Source organism: Heptranchias perlo, chromosome 33, assembly GCF_035084215.1.
Source record: "Heptranchias perlo isolate sHepPer1 chromosome 33, sHepPer1.hap1, whole genome shotgun sequence".
Classification (NCBI taxonomy): domain Eukaryota; kingdom Metazoa; phylum Chordata; class Chondrichthyes; order Hexanchiformes; family Hexanchidae; genus Heptranchias; species Heptranchias perlo.
Genome location: NC_090357.1, coordinates 9771257 through 9787951, shown reverse-complemented (window position 1 = coordinate 9787951; position 16695 = coordinate 9771257). Strand labels below are relative to the sequence as shown.

General features: G+C 38.7%; 1 protein-coding gene across 3 annotated transcripts in view; it reads right to left on the bottom strand.

The window, feature by feature from the left end:
- The window catches only part of LOC137301471 (dixin-like), a 113716-nt gene that overhangs the window by 43431 nt on the left and 53590 nt on the right, over positions 1-16695 (bottom strand). For all 3 annotated transcript variants that reach the window (XM_067970978.1, XM_067970977.1, XM_067970979.1), the window contains one exon: positions 15142-15240. In XM_067970978.1, the coding sequence (XP_067827079.1) occupies positions 15142-15240 (99 nt within the window). The remainder of the gene's footprint in view (positions 1-15141; positions 15241-16695) is intronic.

Sequence of the window (16695 nt, the reverse complement as noted above, 5' to 3'; positions counted from 1 at the left end):
GGCACAAAACAAAAAAATCAAAAAGCATGAGACCGGGAAAGAGAAAAACCAAGAAGCCGCAGAAATAAACAGTGTACAAATGCAAAGGAGATTGCATACAAAAGAAAAGTAGGATTTTTGTGCACGTTGTAACAACATTGATAACAATGGGTGGCCCCCTAGACAGTGCCATGCAGATCAATATATTCGTAATTACATGTGTCAGAAGTTAATAGTTGCCCCAGAGAAACTGAAGTTAGGGCACAAATACTGACATCAGATCCAAAAGGAAAATATGAGTTTAGTACAAATAAGGTCAGCGGTTAGCTTTAGCCTCTTTGTAGCTATTAAAATAATCATGTGATTATATAACACAGCACAAGAAATGTCAACATTGATAAGATATAAACATCACAAAAAATTAGAAACGAATGGAGTATTTTTAGTAATCATACAATTACTCAGACTAATTTTAATTGTGTTACAATTTCTTTCTTTTTTAAAAAACCACAACCAGAAAAATGATTAAATAAAATTCAAATTAAAAACAAGAAAGTAAGCAATCAGGAACCAATGTTACATGTGTCTAGCGTAACATATTGCTATCCCCTTTTTTGAACCCCTTTTCCAAATTCCTACATTTACAGAAAGGCCCTCAGTGTAGCACTAAGTTCTAATCGCTATGAAGGGATAGATGAAGTTCGGTTTAGCTGTTTTTTTCATCTGAATTCTCAAAATGAATCTAATAAATTATTATTGATCTTTGTTGACTTGGTGCTTTTTTTAAGTGACATAACAGGAAAATAGAAGGGTTTGGACAAAAGAAGAATTTATGTAGGATGGCAGCCTACTGACTTCCAGCTGAAACTACTTGCTGGCTGACACCACCCTGTACAGCTGACAAGTCATTTAAACAGGAGGACAGTATGCTCTCTTCCTGTATGCAGGGTTTGAAGCAAACAATTTGTAAATTGTGAACTACCATAAAAAAATATTGTAGTAATTTCTTGTAAAATGAAGAGTACAGCACTGGTAAAGAGGCAGGGCACTGCACTTACACAGGAAAAAGAGATCCAAACTGTTCCTTATACAGATTTGTTGTGAAAATGTAATGAATGCAGAATATACTCAATGCATATTGCAAGTTTTGTTTTATGATAAAGCAGAATAAGGAATGTATTGCTACTCATGTGCCCTAGATAATGCTAGCCCCGTGCATGGAAATACTCATCGCAAAAAGGAGACGACAAGCAGTTCAAATCTAGGTTAATACAGCCTGAGAGACATTTTCTTCAGACCTTTGTAAAGATTTATGCGGATGAAGGATTTAAAGCTTTTAAACTGATTGATTGTGGATATAAATAGTGGCACCACTATTAAATACAGACAGAATACAAATCATGTCATTTTATTTGGTTAATACCAACAAGATAGAGATAGTCTTATAAAACAAAAATCCAGGTAAATCATAATTTTTTGCCTCAGTGCCTTTAGACGTGTAGATATTTTATTTCAGTAGAAGTTCAAAAAACTAAAAACATTTTGTTGATTCTTACTGCTGCCATATTTTTCCAGAAATATAAGTGCAGACAATGGTAGTTGTTTGTAAGCAGAGCACTGAGACAGATGAAAAATACTGCAGCTTTAATGATACAATTTCTGTTTATTTAAAAAGCTCCTACCATTTGATCTGTAGTCCTCCCATTGTCCCCTCTGACCTTCAGCTTCACAACAAGTTATACTCTTCATTTAGCCACAGTGCCTATCCACTCTTCTCCACCTCTGTTACACGTATATCCAGCAAAAACACAGTCTGAAAAGACTGCTTAAAATGGTAAGCAGTTTCTTCCAGCTCCAGAAGCTAGTGTTCAAAATATGCTGCCTATTTTGCTTGATCCCTTTCTATTTTGAACCATTTTCTTAGACATGACTGTCTCTTTTCATTGAATATCCAGTCTCGGTAACCTCAGTCACAACTCTTTGCTTACGTCCAGTAGAGAACACTTTGTGGAAACAACTGCTCAAAATTGGAAACAGCTTCTCTCAACATTTGGCTCAAGAAGCCAGTGTCTGAAATGCACTGCCTCTCTACTGCTCTGCCTTCTCTGTTGTCAAACATATCCAATGCACAACAGTCACTATTCATTTACTTCACACCACAGGGATAAAGCAGAATTTTGCTCGTGAAGGGAAGGGGAGGGGCTTGAAACTAATTAGGGTGGATTACTCACTGGCATGGGATTTAGTACGTTTTGTCCTTAGCTGATGTTGATCATTATTGTTGCCACTTCTAATGAGGTGATTCAAATTTCTATGCCTTTATGAACTGAGTTAACAGATACATCAATTTGCAGCAGGCAGTACAGGCCCCCAAACTCCTTCCTGCAGCATAATGAGAGTATTTCCCCTGCAGATTTTGACACAAGTTGTAATCCTGGACATCTAGAAGAGTACACATGCTAAATGCCACAGTCTAAAATATTTAACACTTCAAATGCTATCTTTTAAAATATATATATATAAAACACAATTAAGTCTGAGGCCTAGCATTCCTATGGTCTGGTCAGGTCAATTAAAGATCAAAGCAAAACACTAGAAGAAAAAGTTAAGCTCAGAAGTGACATAATCAGAGGTAAGAGGTCCCTGAACAAATGGTAACAAAAATACATTTCTGTTTTTTTTAAAAAAACGTTTTTCTAATTTGCCCCCCTCCTCTCCTGAAGGCTCTGATTCTTACTGCAGTATTTGCCCACAGGGGCCGGCAGCAGGCTGGTAGCTTGCCCATGTGGCCTTTCTTCATGTGTGAACCTGGACAATGAATGTTGGTTCGCTGTTCAACTCTGGTGTGCTTCACAGTCAAGTTGTTCATGTTCTCACCCAATACACACACACACACACACACACACACACAGACAAAGAAAGCATGCTCCATACTGGAACATCTTGTCTAACAGAGCAGCATTTTCCAACAACGTTCACCTGAGGAAGGAGGAAGCCTCCGAAAGCTTGTGAATTTAAAATAAAATTGCTGGACTATAACTTGGTGTTGTAAAATTGTTTACAATGGTCAACCCCAGTCCATCACCGGCATCTCCACATCAGAGCCGTATCTGACAGGCACCCCTGATGCTTCCAAAACACCTAATAACTTGATCATGATGATTTACAAGTTAAAACATCTAGTGTTTTATTTGAATATGGTATGTTTGTAAAATTTCTGCACTTGGGAATTAAATAGAATCTAGTAACATGCAATAAATTAGGCAGTTAGAATATTCCATAGAAACTAGCTAAATTGACTATGTAAGGAGAAAAGCTGGATCTTGGTGACATTAGATGCATTGTATAATAGGACTGCCAGGACTCTGTTTACAGTAGGATTGTATACGAGAGGCTACAGCATTAAAATAACCCCTTACGAAGACCTGCATGAGCAGATTTTCTTTGAGGCAGAGGAACAGATGTTATTTGTGTACTTTCCCATCATGGGAGTTTTTCTTTTAAAAAGTAACACATATCCTTCATTAATAAATACTTTTTTCTGTTTCTCTTTACATGGCTCTTCCCATGCCATGTGGTATCCCTGCCCAAGGGGGCAACCAAGCATCTTGCTGCCAGGACTTCATCAAAGTCACCTGCAAGGAGGTGTGTGACAGCAGCGCAGAATTGACGCTTCCTCTGATTTTTTCTCATTCCCCGAGAGAAATTGCTTGGCCCAGGCTCAGTAATCCTCACGGTGGCAAGATTGAGATTAGGAATTCAATACGCTAAGAAAAAAAAGGCCAAGCCCACACCTACGACATGGCAGCATGTTACATTGAGGCAGTAACCCACCGCTACGCAAAAAGATATTCTTCAGTCTACCTCTGTACGTGACTTAATTCTCCCTGAAGCGCTACGGATAGTTTTCTTTTTAAAAAATAATTTAAACATTGATAAATGTAACAACACTCTGCACTTCTATTTTTGTTAACAGTTTCTCATTACAAGACTTTTTTTTAGCGAGAAATGGTTACTAAGGGCATAAGGGTTCTCTGATGGCTAAGTGACTTTACCCTGTAAGTAACTGAGGCATATGGAGTGGGAAGGTCATAGGTTCACTCGTCATTCTGTGCAGCAATAATAGTGCTACTGTTGGACTTGGTGCCCCTAAGTTAGGGAGGGGAAAATTGATCAAGGTTTCTGCTTCTGATTGCTATTCAGTGACCCTTACAGGGGGTATCCATGTATGGAAATAGGCATGGACAGGATTGGACTCAGCTACAATGCCCCTGATCATAGAATAACATACTGACACTCATTTTCCAGGTTCTCAAATCAATAGCAGGCACTCTCAAAACCGTACCCTGAAAAAGTCAGTGCCTTCGGGAGAGAAAGGAATGTGAGAAAATTGGCCGGGAAAACAAAAAAAAACAATGAATTCTCCAGAGAGCAGTTATCATTTTAGTCAACAGTAACTGATAGGAGACTTTGAAAAAAGACAAAGGAAACTGTACTCTCAGCCATCACAAAACTTTACAGTGATTTTCAATGCCATGCCATGCTGGTTATATAGAGACCAGTCAGAGAATTTGGGCAACATTATTACATTGCCAGCAGTAATCTACAGAATGAAACATGGATTTGTTACAAAATTGAGAGAAACAGTAAGTCAATGTTTGCAATATTTCCACTGGGAGTGACCCTACAGCGAAATGAAAATTTGGAACCTAAAAGATTTTAAAAATCTGAGCCTAGTTTTTAGAACCGTTCTTTAAACCATGTTTGAAGTTGTTTATACAATTTTGGCCCTAGCTTCACATTTACTCCCATAAAGGTTAGTGTTTTAACAAATGAATTGGCTGCTATTGATTTTGCATTCCTTGCAAGCTCGCTGTTTTGCTTAACAATGACACAGCCAGCTACCAGAATCGATGTTACCAGGGCACAAAAGGGTCACTATGTTTGGAAAGAAGAAAAAAAACAAGAGAAGCTTTGCTTGCCTCAGGAAAGCATCTCTCAATGAGAAAAAAAATACATGAACAATTTGTGAACTGCAGCATCATGTCTGCAGTTAAATATTTTTTTAAATCATGAATATTCTAAATCAAATGTTCCAACTGTTGCTCTGCAAAGAAAAAATCTTCTGCAATAGCTCGTTTTTATTTTTACTCTCATAAATCCCCGGCCAAAACAGCACACAGCAAACACATTCCTTATTTCTATCTTTGATGTTCTGTAACAGATCATTAATTTCCTTCCTTATAGGGGAGTTCCTGCACTCTACTCAGTAACACTGCAATTTACCCTGATTAGGAACTTGCTGTGTTAGGAACTGCAGGCATCAGCCAGCATCCCAACCACCCTCCATGTCATAATGTTCCAGTACACCAGCCTGCTGTGCGACTAGGGTAACCAGTTTTTATAGGGTTCAGCTAGTTGCTTACTTTGCTCAGAAAAGACATTCTTCATGCTCTGTCCTTCACCTCTTAGCCCAAATTCTTCCCCTCAAGATATTTAAGGAATCTTATATTTTCCAGATGTTAGGCACGTAAAATGCCAGAGTGATATAACACAGCTCGGAGAAGAAATTCTTTATACAATACTGATAAAATTAAATCCAACAAGTTTAAAATTGCGTAGCACAGCACAACAGAAGCCATTTCCAATAACAACCCATTCTGCTCGATGCCACATATGCAGTCAGTTTTGCTTGGCCCTGATTGAGGCTGGAGTAACTATGAGACATCACAGTCAAGACAGACAGCTTGGGTCTGCTACCCAGCTGTGGAGCTGAATGCAAAAACAAAATCAATAATGTCTGCACAGTCCTGCTTCAGCAAAACTCCCACCCAATTGTTTAAAAATAGCAACATCAACATGTGTTCAAACATAAAATTATATATAATAAATATTTCTTTAACTGACTTCAGACCCACAGCGCCATTTCTTTTACCACAGCAATAAAGCATAGTAAACACATTTTTAGTTCATCAAAAATATTTGCTTATGGTTTAGGACTAGCAATGATAAGAAATAAAGAAAGAAGAAAGAACTTGCATTTACACAGTGTCTTTCACAACCGTAGGACATCCCAAAGCACTTCACAGCCAATAAATTACTTTTGAAGTGTAGTCACTGTTGTAATGTTTGAAAACGTAGCAGCCAATTTGCACACAACATGATCCCTCAAAAATGAGATAAACGACCAGATAATCTGCCTTAGTGATGTTGGTTGAGGGATAAATATTGGCCATGGAATCAGGAGAACTCCCCTGTTCTTCTTCAAATTGTGCCATAGGATCTTTTACATCAATCTGAAAGGACAGACAGGGCCTCAGTTTAATGACTCGTCCGAATGACAGCACCTCCAATAATGCAACACACCCTCAGAATTGAAGTGTCAGCCCAAATAATATGCTCAAGTCTCTGAAGTGGAGCTTGAACCTACAACCTTCTGACTCAGAGACAAGAGTGCTACCACTGAGCCAAGGCCAATACCTGATAAGAAAGCCCTAGAAATAAATATTTCCCGATTGTGTACTTATTTAAAAACACAGCCACCATCTTCCAATCCTCAAAATACTAGTTAGGAAATGCAAGATTAAAGGATTTCCCTTACTAAACATATAGAAATTCTTCCAAGTGTTACCCACAGGAAGTCATTAAGAGTACCTGATTTCTTCTATGGGATAAACCTACCGCATGAAGGAATTTCTAGCCAATAGAGAATTTCAAGCACAATCTCCTTTTAAATCATTTTCCAAAAAGGATTTGTAGCAAATGTCAAATTCCACATATTTATAAATAGCAGTAATCTCCTATCTTCATTCCCAGTTCTTTGTGTCAAATTCAGGCAAGCTAACTAGCTTGGACATCAGCACTATTTGTAAACAAACCTCACAGCTGCAGAATTTAATCTCTGAAACAAAACTGTAAAAATAAAAAAGCAAACTTTCAAAGAAGTCTTGGCCATAGGAAGATATTAATTATCAATTTGGAGTACACACTTACAATGAGTAGTGTTGCTGTACAATTCCTGAAGACACAGTTACATATTGCTTAGTATTCAATCCAATACTGAGCCACGTCATTAACCCCTTGGAGTAATATACTCCCTTCCCCCACAACACACACATATATTTTTCTCATCTCTTCTGACTTGCTGGGATACAGTTCCAATGGGATCGGCAGCCCTTCAATGTCTCATCCAAGTGGCCATTCTTCATGTATGAACCTAAATGATGTGTGTCAGTGGGCTATTTTACCATGCAGGGCATCAGTCAAGACCAGTCATCTCCTGATTGATGTCCACATATGCAATTTTCCACTATGGAACACTGAATAACGATCAGAAGCAGGAACCCTAGCTGATTTTTTCCCATTCCTGATTTTAAAGTGCTGAGGCCAACTGTAGCCCTCAACTGCTTTCCGGACTGAGATTAGCTAATTCAGAGATCAGGGATCAAACTGAGACCTCTGGCCTGTTAAGATTTTAGTACTACAGAACTCAGGGCATCTATCCACTAAATCACTGAAGTAGTTTGTTGAGGAATGCTTCTGTAACATAATTAAATTGGAGTAACAAAATTGCAACATTTTAAACTTTATTCTAAGAATATTGTCAGATGTTCTGATTTCTGTATGTTTCCCTAGTTCTATTGTAGAACAGTCATCAATGAAAATTGGCAAAAAATAATTTCTACAGAGCTGTGGATACTAACCTTTAAATGTATTGAAATCAATTAAAGGTGAAAGCTATTACAAATCTTGTTTAGGGTTATACAGGACAGGACAGCTTAGGGTTAAGGGAGATGGATAAAGGATATCATTAAACTTTTTTGAAGATTCGACCATACAATTGCCAAGTCCTCGTTTTGCAGAATTTGTCCCATTTCCAGATCTTTAAAATAGCATGGAACTGCATCGCAGCTATCTTAAATTAAATACAGTCCTGGGGGAAGCATGCCCCAGATTACCATAACATGGAATGGTTCTGAATTACTTTTTATTTTTAAATATTAGCAACTGTGCTAGAGCAGTTTCAGTCTGAGTTTCATACATAATTGGTTTCTAATTACTTCCACTGTACCTCCCAGTATAGTACTGCACCAAGTTTTAGAAAAAAAACTCTTCTCTACATATCTGACCTATTCGAGGACCCTTAGTACCCAGGAAGATTTTAAAATTCTAACCGGATTGCGCACTTGATTGAACACAGATGGGTAGGCTGGTCATAGACTGTTAATTAAAAAAGACACAAGATTGCTGCGGAGCTCAAAGCCAATTTATGTTTTTCTTTAAGTAATTCCCCCCACTCCCCCAAATGGTTTTTCCTGAGATTTCCTCCTCTGTCTTCCTCTCCTGAATCTGGTGATACCCTCAATGGAGTACAGTTCCATGACTTGTGCTTCCATCTAATGAGGCTCTGGTCCAGGAGTGCAGCCTCACAGAATTTTCCCTGTAATGCCTCCCAATATTGCAAAACCTTCAGATCATAAACATCTTACTCAGTAACTGTGGGTAGACAGCAGAAAGGGATTAGATACGGGATTGTATACAACCTGTAGTTTATTTTGTAAACACTGTAAACAGTGATTTTGTAAAGAGTGATTCTTTTGTATGAAGATGTGAACCAACCAAGAGGGATGGGGTGATGATGCTGCTCGGGTGAAGAATAAGAAACTCTACAAGTTCTGAAGAGAGAAAAGTGAGTTAAAACAATGGGTGAATATGAATACCTTCGGAAACACATTAAAAATTAGAGGGGTAAGGAGGAATCTGGAAACGTGGTAATGTCTGCTGCTATGCTCAACAATAAAAAATTCTTTCAGTGCCATAACAGTAAGGGGGTAGTCACAGAAGAACTTCAAAGGATGCTAAGTTGACTAAAACTGTGGACAAATATAACATCACATACTCAAGTACTTACTAGGGAAGATACCAGTAACATACACTCAATAATCAAGAATAATCCAAACAAGATTAATGGCTTCAATATCAGAGATGGAGGCCCCAAATACACTGAAAGAACTCAAAACAAATATATCTATAAGAGATTGATAGTATCTATCCTAGGGTACAAAGGGAGACAAGGGATGAGATTTAAGAAGTACTGCTGGCCATCACTTAGAAGTTCTGTAGATTAAAAACGTGCAAACATGGTACCCTTTTTCAAAAAAGGTGATAAGACAGATCCAGGCAACTACAGACCCACTGGTCTTGCATCAATACCAGGAATTGACCAATTTCCTTTGGATGGGATGTTAAACTGAGAATACCCATCTGATAGTATAAAAATAGCACTGCATAGTACAGTTGGTATAATGGGAAAATGAGATCAAATCGTAGGGTCTTCTTCATCTGAACCTATCTTGTGATAGAAGTAAATATGATGATAGCTCACAATAATAATTTAGTAAACAACAGCCAAACAGCTCCAGAGGAAGGATCGGACTGACCAACTTTCTTGACACTTTTGAAAGAGTCACATACCAAGTGGACAGTGGAAAGTCCTTCAATGTGGTATACTCAGCCTTCCAAAAGGTATTTAACAAAGATCCGCATGAAAGCTGCTTAAAGGAAATCAAGGTAAATCCTAGGAATAGGTAAGAAACTAAATGAAGGAAAGAAAGCAGTGATCACTTATTAGTAATTTTACAACACCAAGTTATAGTCCAGCAATTTTATTTTAAATTCACAAGCTTTCGGAGATTTCCTCCTTCCTCAGGCAAATGTTGAAACATTTGCCTGAGGAAGGAGGAAATCTCCGAAAGCTTGTGAATTTAAAATAAAATTGCTGGACTATAACTTGGTGTTGTAAAATTGTTTACAATTGTCAACCCCAGTCCATCACCGGCATCTCCACATCATCACTTATTAGGGGAGTGATACTGGAATGGGGAAATGCTGATTTGAGCACCCCAAGGATCAATGTTAGGGGTCCTACTATTTCTAACTTGCATTAACAACTTGGATTTAAAATCTCAAAGCAAACTGGTCACATTTGTAGAAGATAACAAACTACAGGAGGTAGTCAAATCTGAAGAGGCAGCCAAAGATCTACAAAACGAATTATATAAAATATGTAACTTGGCTGTCCATTTGTAATCAAGATCTTATTTACAAAATGATTTACAAAAGAGAAGAACTCGTAAAATAGAAGTTATGGCAAATCACCAGCAATTAAATACTTTAATGGTACTTCCCCTGCCCTCTTTAATGTCAGTTACTCTTCCCCATAAAGTCAAGGAGGAGAGCAGAAAAGATCATTATTTCTTCCTCAACTTAGGGGAATGTCTCAATTTTGATGCCTTTATCAGAAGCCTGCTTAAGACATGCAATATTAGGTTTCAAAAGTGAAAAAGAATCTGTGACAAATGTATGTATATTTTTTAGCACAGATGAAATATATGTAAGCAAAAGGACATAGGAAAATACTACAGCAGTACAATAACCAAATTTATATAATACATGAACTGATCCATCTGTTTAAAAAACAAGCAGCAGACTCTTTGAAGGATCTAACAAATACAACTCACAGCAAACCATGTGCTAATAGTCCATGAAATGAACCTCATCTCAGTATTTTTCACACTTTGCCAGTTGTACTGGTTCTTGAAACCCAATTGTAATTGGAAAATAAAATTCTCTGACTTGCTGGAAAAGAATTAGCACATAAAATTCATTGTGTTCCAAAGAACCTGTAACTTAATTCATTTGGGATCAAAGACTTACTGTGACGCAGAACCATCTTCCAGCAACCCAAGGAAGCTTATTTTGTACCAGCTTGGCTCAGTTGGTAACACCCTTCCCTCTGAGTCAGAAGACCATAGGTTCAACACCCACTGCGGGACGCGAGTATATAAACCAGGCTGAAATTTCAGTGCAATATTGAGGGATTGCTGCAATGTTGGAGGCTTTGTACTTTGGATGAGACATTAAACTGAGGTGTCTGCCTGTTTGAATAGTACAGTGAACGTTAAGGATCACCATTGTACAGTTCAACAAAGATCAGGATATTCTCCCAGTATCTTGGCCAACATATCTTCCTGCCGTCAATACTTCTGAATTAACTGGTTATTCACCTTATTGCTGTTTGTGGAATCTTGCTGTGCTCAAATTGGCTGCTGCATTTTCCTATATAACAACAGTCACTCTACTTACATGTGTGTGTTCTCATTAGGCACTATCTAAATGCTTTCTCTCTTCAGTCCACACAACACCGAAATAATAATAATAAAAAAATAATAGTTTTAGCCTATATGCACTGATCTGTGATCTGTTAGCTTCCACTTTAAGATGATGGGACAACATGGTGGGCATCTGACGTATTCTCCAATAATCAATTTACCAGCACTTGGGGTTAATCATTAACCCTGGGCATGCCAAGCCATACATGGCAAAGAATAAAGATACAGGTTTTGGTTCATAAAGACACAGTCCACTTATAGAAACTGTCATCTAGCAGTGAACATGAGAAAGGGTTTGGGAAAAAGACCAAACCATAAGAGCTACACAGCTTTTAAGCAGTTCTCATATGGGTAGCGTGGACGAGCAACTATTCCGGACCGGAATGTTAACATTTCTTCTGCAAATCTGAGATACTACTCTAATTTTCTGCATCTTCATTTTACTAAATTGCTTATGATGCACTTGTCAGCACGTACCAGAAGAGGGCCGTTGTGCATTTCTAAATAAAAGTTTGATTGGATGTCTTAAAGTCTACATGCTGTCAGGAGTGTCTTGCTGCACCTTGTAAAGAAGAAATTTTGCTAAAACCAAACTGTCCAAGTTGAACCATCTAGAAAAGTAGCAGAAAGATAAATCATCCATAATATATACAAGACGAAAGAAATTGATGAAAAAAATTGGGAAGAGGGGCTCATTAATAGTGAAACTTAAAAGAAAAACAAATACTTCTTTTACCCTTTCATCTTCCTTTACCACAGTGGGAGTAATTTTAACTTTTATTGCCAGGCGATAACGAATCGGCTGTCTATTTTACACACCACCTGATTTTCTTTTCTATTGAAGTCAGGCTTGGTGTAAAACAGGTGCCCGGCGATAGAAGTTAAAATTAGCCCCCATGTGCCTGGGCAATAATGTGGGCAATCGAGCTGCTTCCAAGGCTCTGTAAATGTCACTTTGAATCAAGCAATCCTGGTAACTCTGACTCCAAATGCCCCTGTGAGAAGCACCTTTGCTCAAACATCTTTCCCACAGCAGCACAGCTGACTTCATAACGCATCATATAAAAAGAGTGACACGTGCAAATCCCTATCTTCTCCTGCTCCTATTTCTTATTGTGGTTTTTCCACACCGTTCACCTGAGGAAGGAGGAAGCCTCCGAAAGCTTGTGGAATTTAAAATAAATTTGTTGGACTATAACTTGGTGTTGTAAAATTGTTTACAATTGTCAACCCCAGTCCATCACCGGCATCTCCACATCATGGCTACCTATTTCTTATGTTCTTATGTTAACACCTAACAGTACAGCCCATCAGAAGTTCAACACACTGTTAATTGCATGATTTAGATCAATGAGTGTTAATTGTATTCAGGTGGTGGGTATCAATTGGGGACTCTTTTGTATCCTTTTTATAGGTGAGCTTATCTAGGGTGTGGTGTATAAGGGGAATCTCTAAGAATAAAGGCTTGGAAACAACTAAAGACCAGGCTCTAGTATTCTATTCTTCAACACATGGTTATCTAATTATAACACACACTGCACCACCCAAAAAAAGTAGAACCCTTTACAGCTAAAGAATATTTTGCAGATTTCACATTTTAAACTCTTTGGAAACCATAATTATTAGTTGGATCATGGCAGATTTAAACTTCTGTTCTCATTTTCAATTCTACCATTCCCTTATTGTAACAATTGGTTCTGTTCTAAAGTAGTATCACAGCTTTGCCACACCAAATGGGACAATATACAACCCCTAGAGGGAAAACAGAACTCATTTATTTTAACAAAATTCTCCTTTATTCCCTGAAGATTGAAGGATATATTTTTTGTATTATACAGTTCTTTTCAACTTCTAATTGGCTGCTCACATAACTTTGTTGAGGCTTTCTTCTGAACTTAATGATAAACTTCAGTTAATGTAGCACCAAATGTATGTTATTATTGTGACTTTATTTAGATTCAGATGAGTACACAATAATTCTAGATTACAGCTCTGCCTCAAAAGTTGCAACAGTTCAAAGGGTTGCACCAATGGCTCAGTGAATTTAACCACAAATTAACTAAACCATACAAACCAGGATGGTGTCAGGTTTCATCCCTCAGTCTGTACTGCGTTAATTGATCACAGGTAGTGCTACAACCAGCCTCACTGCTCTACGTTAGGGAGGAGAAAAATCAGTTCGTGTTCCTACTTCTGATCACTTGTCAGAGACTACTGCTGGAAGTGTGTGGGCATCAAGAAAGAAAGAACATAAATTTACATAGAACCTTTCACGACCTCAGGACGCCCCAAAGTGTTTCATAACCAATGAATTATTTTTGAAGTTTAGTCACTGTTGTAATGTGTACATGCAGTAGCCAATTTGCACACAGCAAGGTTCCACAAACAGCAATGAGATAAATGACCAGATAATCTGCTTTAGTGGTATTGGTTGAGGGACAAATATTGGCCATGATATCAGGAGAACTCCCCTGTTCTTCTTCAAATAGTGCCATGGGATCTTTTACATCCACTTGAAAGGGCAGACAGAGCCTCAGTGTAACAGCTCATCTGAATGACAGCATCTCCAATAGTGAAGATAAGATTGGGCTCAGCTGAGATGCCCTCCGCAGTCAAAAAATGACACTGACCAAATAATAGAGGCAATTTTAATCCTGCCCACCCAGCTGAAACCAGGTAGGTGGGCAATTAAAATTTTCAGGCTGGGAGGCTTACTCACTGACGTCCGCTTCCTTCCCGCAGTCTTCAACCCGCTTTTCCGATCAGGTGGCAAGGACACATGCCGAACACCGACGGGTCCTTCCCTAAATATGCAGATTGGGCTTCGATAATGTCAGCTGCCTCTTCCCGCAAATTTCGGACAGGTAACTGGCCGGGGGCATGCAGATGCGACCCGGGGAGTTAGAATCAGGAGTTTGGCGCTCGCCTCGGTTGCGCCTAGCCTGATTCCTGGCCCAAGTTAAATTGGGGCTAATGACTTCAGCAAGCTTCTGGAGAATTGCCGATGTCCACAAAACTATACCCCAGCATAAGTCAGTGTCCAGGACAGAAAAGAGCAAACGGGGGCTGGGAGGGGAATTGCACAAAGCACTTAATACCACAAACACAGCTTATAACAGGTACCAGCAACATACAGAACAAAACTGTTTAATGGGAGAAAATGTTCCTTAAATTAAATCAATATCGCTTTCTCAGATTTTTTGTTATTTTTGCTACTTTCTTTGACAAATTCTTACGGTCATTGCTTCCTCCCTCAAATTTTTGTTATTCCCCTTAGTCGAAGGAAAGAACGTGCATTTATATAGTGCCTTTCACGACCTCTGTGCTTCACAGCCAATTACTTTTGAATTGTAGTCACTGTTGTAATGTCGGAAACATGGCAACCAAATTGTGCACATCAAGGTTCCACTTACAGCTATGAGATAAATGATTAGGTGATTTATTTTAGTAGTGTTGGTTGAGGAATAAATATTGTCCTGGACACCAGGAGAACTCCCCTGTTCTTCTTCAAATAGTGCCATTGGATCTTTTACATCTACCTGAGGGCAGACAGGGCATCTGAAAGACAGCACCTCCGACAGTGCAGCACTCCCTCAGTAACATCAGCCTAGATTATGTGCTTAAGTTTCTGGAGTGGGGCCAGGTCTGACACCTAGGTGTGACAGGCCGCCTCATAAACTTCTTATTCAAAGCTTCTTATCCAACTTGAGTCTCCTCGAGAAGGAAATGTTCTAGAGTCTTACGTCAGTTTAAACTGTAAGTAATGTTCTACCTTTTTAAAATCGCTTTTCAAAATATGTACTCTTTTTAAAAAATAAGAAGAAAAACAACTTTTAACTAGCTATTTTACAAAACAGTGAAATTCCTCTAGGTTTCACAGTGGAATGAGTAAGACATCAATCCAGATACATCAACAAACGTAAGTAGAAAAGGCCACACTCGTATGAGCAAAACTAAGAGATAGTACAATCATAATTAGAAACCATTTTACCTCGGAGAAAGTGGTGGAGATAAAGGCATCTGTTGGCCCTCAAACTGCTGTACCATTGCACGAACACTCCAAGATGGACTTCCAATTTCCTCCTCAAAGCTACCAGAAGAAATAAAAATGGTCACACTGTGTTTCAATGGATCATGCAAATCTAACTAGCAAAATGGACATGCAATTTCTTATTAGTTTCCAAGCTTCAGAAATTATAGTATTTACAAATACTATCAGGTTACTTTCATGGCAAACTGGCAAAATGCAACGCCGCAAATGCATTCAGTGCTCAGCAACTGGAGTTTACATTAATATGACACTAGCCAGCAGAGGGCACCTTCGTGGCATTTTCTTCTTAATGTGCTCCTTGCTATTTTCCATGTGATACGTGAGCCTCAAAATAATCCTCTACTATAATGTGGACTACAATATAACTGACATTACCGAAGCAAAATAGTGATTCTAGTAAACTATTCAGCTGAATTTAAAAGAAAAGCTCTGGTGCTAAAATATTCTTTATTCAATATACAGCATTTAGAGGCCGATGGTGCAGCTGGTGCCACGCATGCGTTGCCACACACCTGCACGCCAATGAACTAACCTCAATGAATAAAGTGAGGTCAGCCATTTATATAAATTTCTGGTGTTCCAGGTGCATCTCTTATGACGCTGCAGGAGCACCAGGGCCACAATACTGGGCACCAATCTTTGAAAGGCTGCAGGGTCCACATCGTGCGTTGGGCACTTTCATGGTGTGGGGAAGGGCACCTGGCATTGGTAGCAGAACAGTCAACGGGCAGGGGCGCCCCAATTATCTTTTTATATCTGAAAGGCGGCCAACCCTTCAGCGCCTGTTCCAAATGTGTGTTGTACAGCTAAAATGTTGCTCAGGTGCTCCAGCCACATTATGGGTGGCCACCGAACTACCATTGAAGTCAGTCACTAATAAGCCTAATGTACAGCTTATATGTAGGATCCCAACCCCATTTGCGCTTGCCACCTGGAGTTTGCTGGTAACATCATACACACAAGACCCCATGATGGCCCAACGCAGGTAGCAAGCATGGTCATTGTATTATTGCGTTAAGTGATCTCCATTATATCAATGGCCTCTTAAAAATTAAAAAGCATTGATCCATAAATTTCGATTTTTTTAAAACACCACACGTAATTCCCAAACTGGCGATTTCGCAATCTACATCGTGCAATGATAGAGTGGAAGTTATTTGCTTTTATGCATGATTGGAATTTTCTTTTAAAAGTATAATAAACAAACACATATAAAAATAAACAGGCAAGCCATCTGGGCCACTCTCATGCATCTCTTAGCAGCCAACTCAAAGATAGCATAGTCTGAGATCTGGGAACAAGCTACCAGCCCCACTCCATCAGTTGTATGATGATGCATTGCAAGGGATGTCAAAAATACATAAACACAGGTTGTATGAGAATGGATAAGGAGGGGAATGTTACTGCACAAATAACTACTGAACAAATATGAACAATCTTGAAGTTTTACATTTTAAATTATTCTCATTAGGTTTAGATTGTCTTCCTCAATAT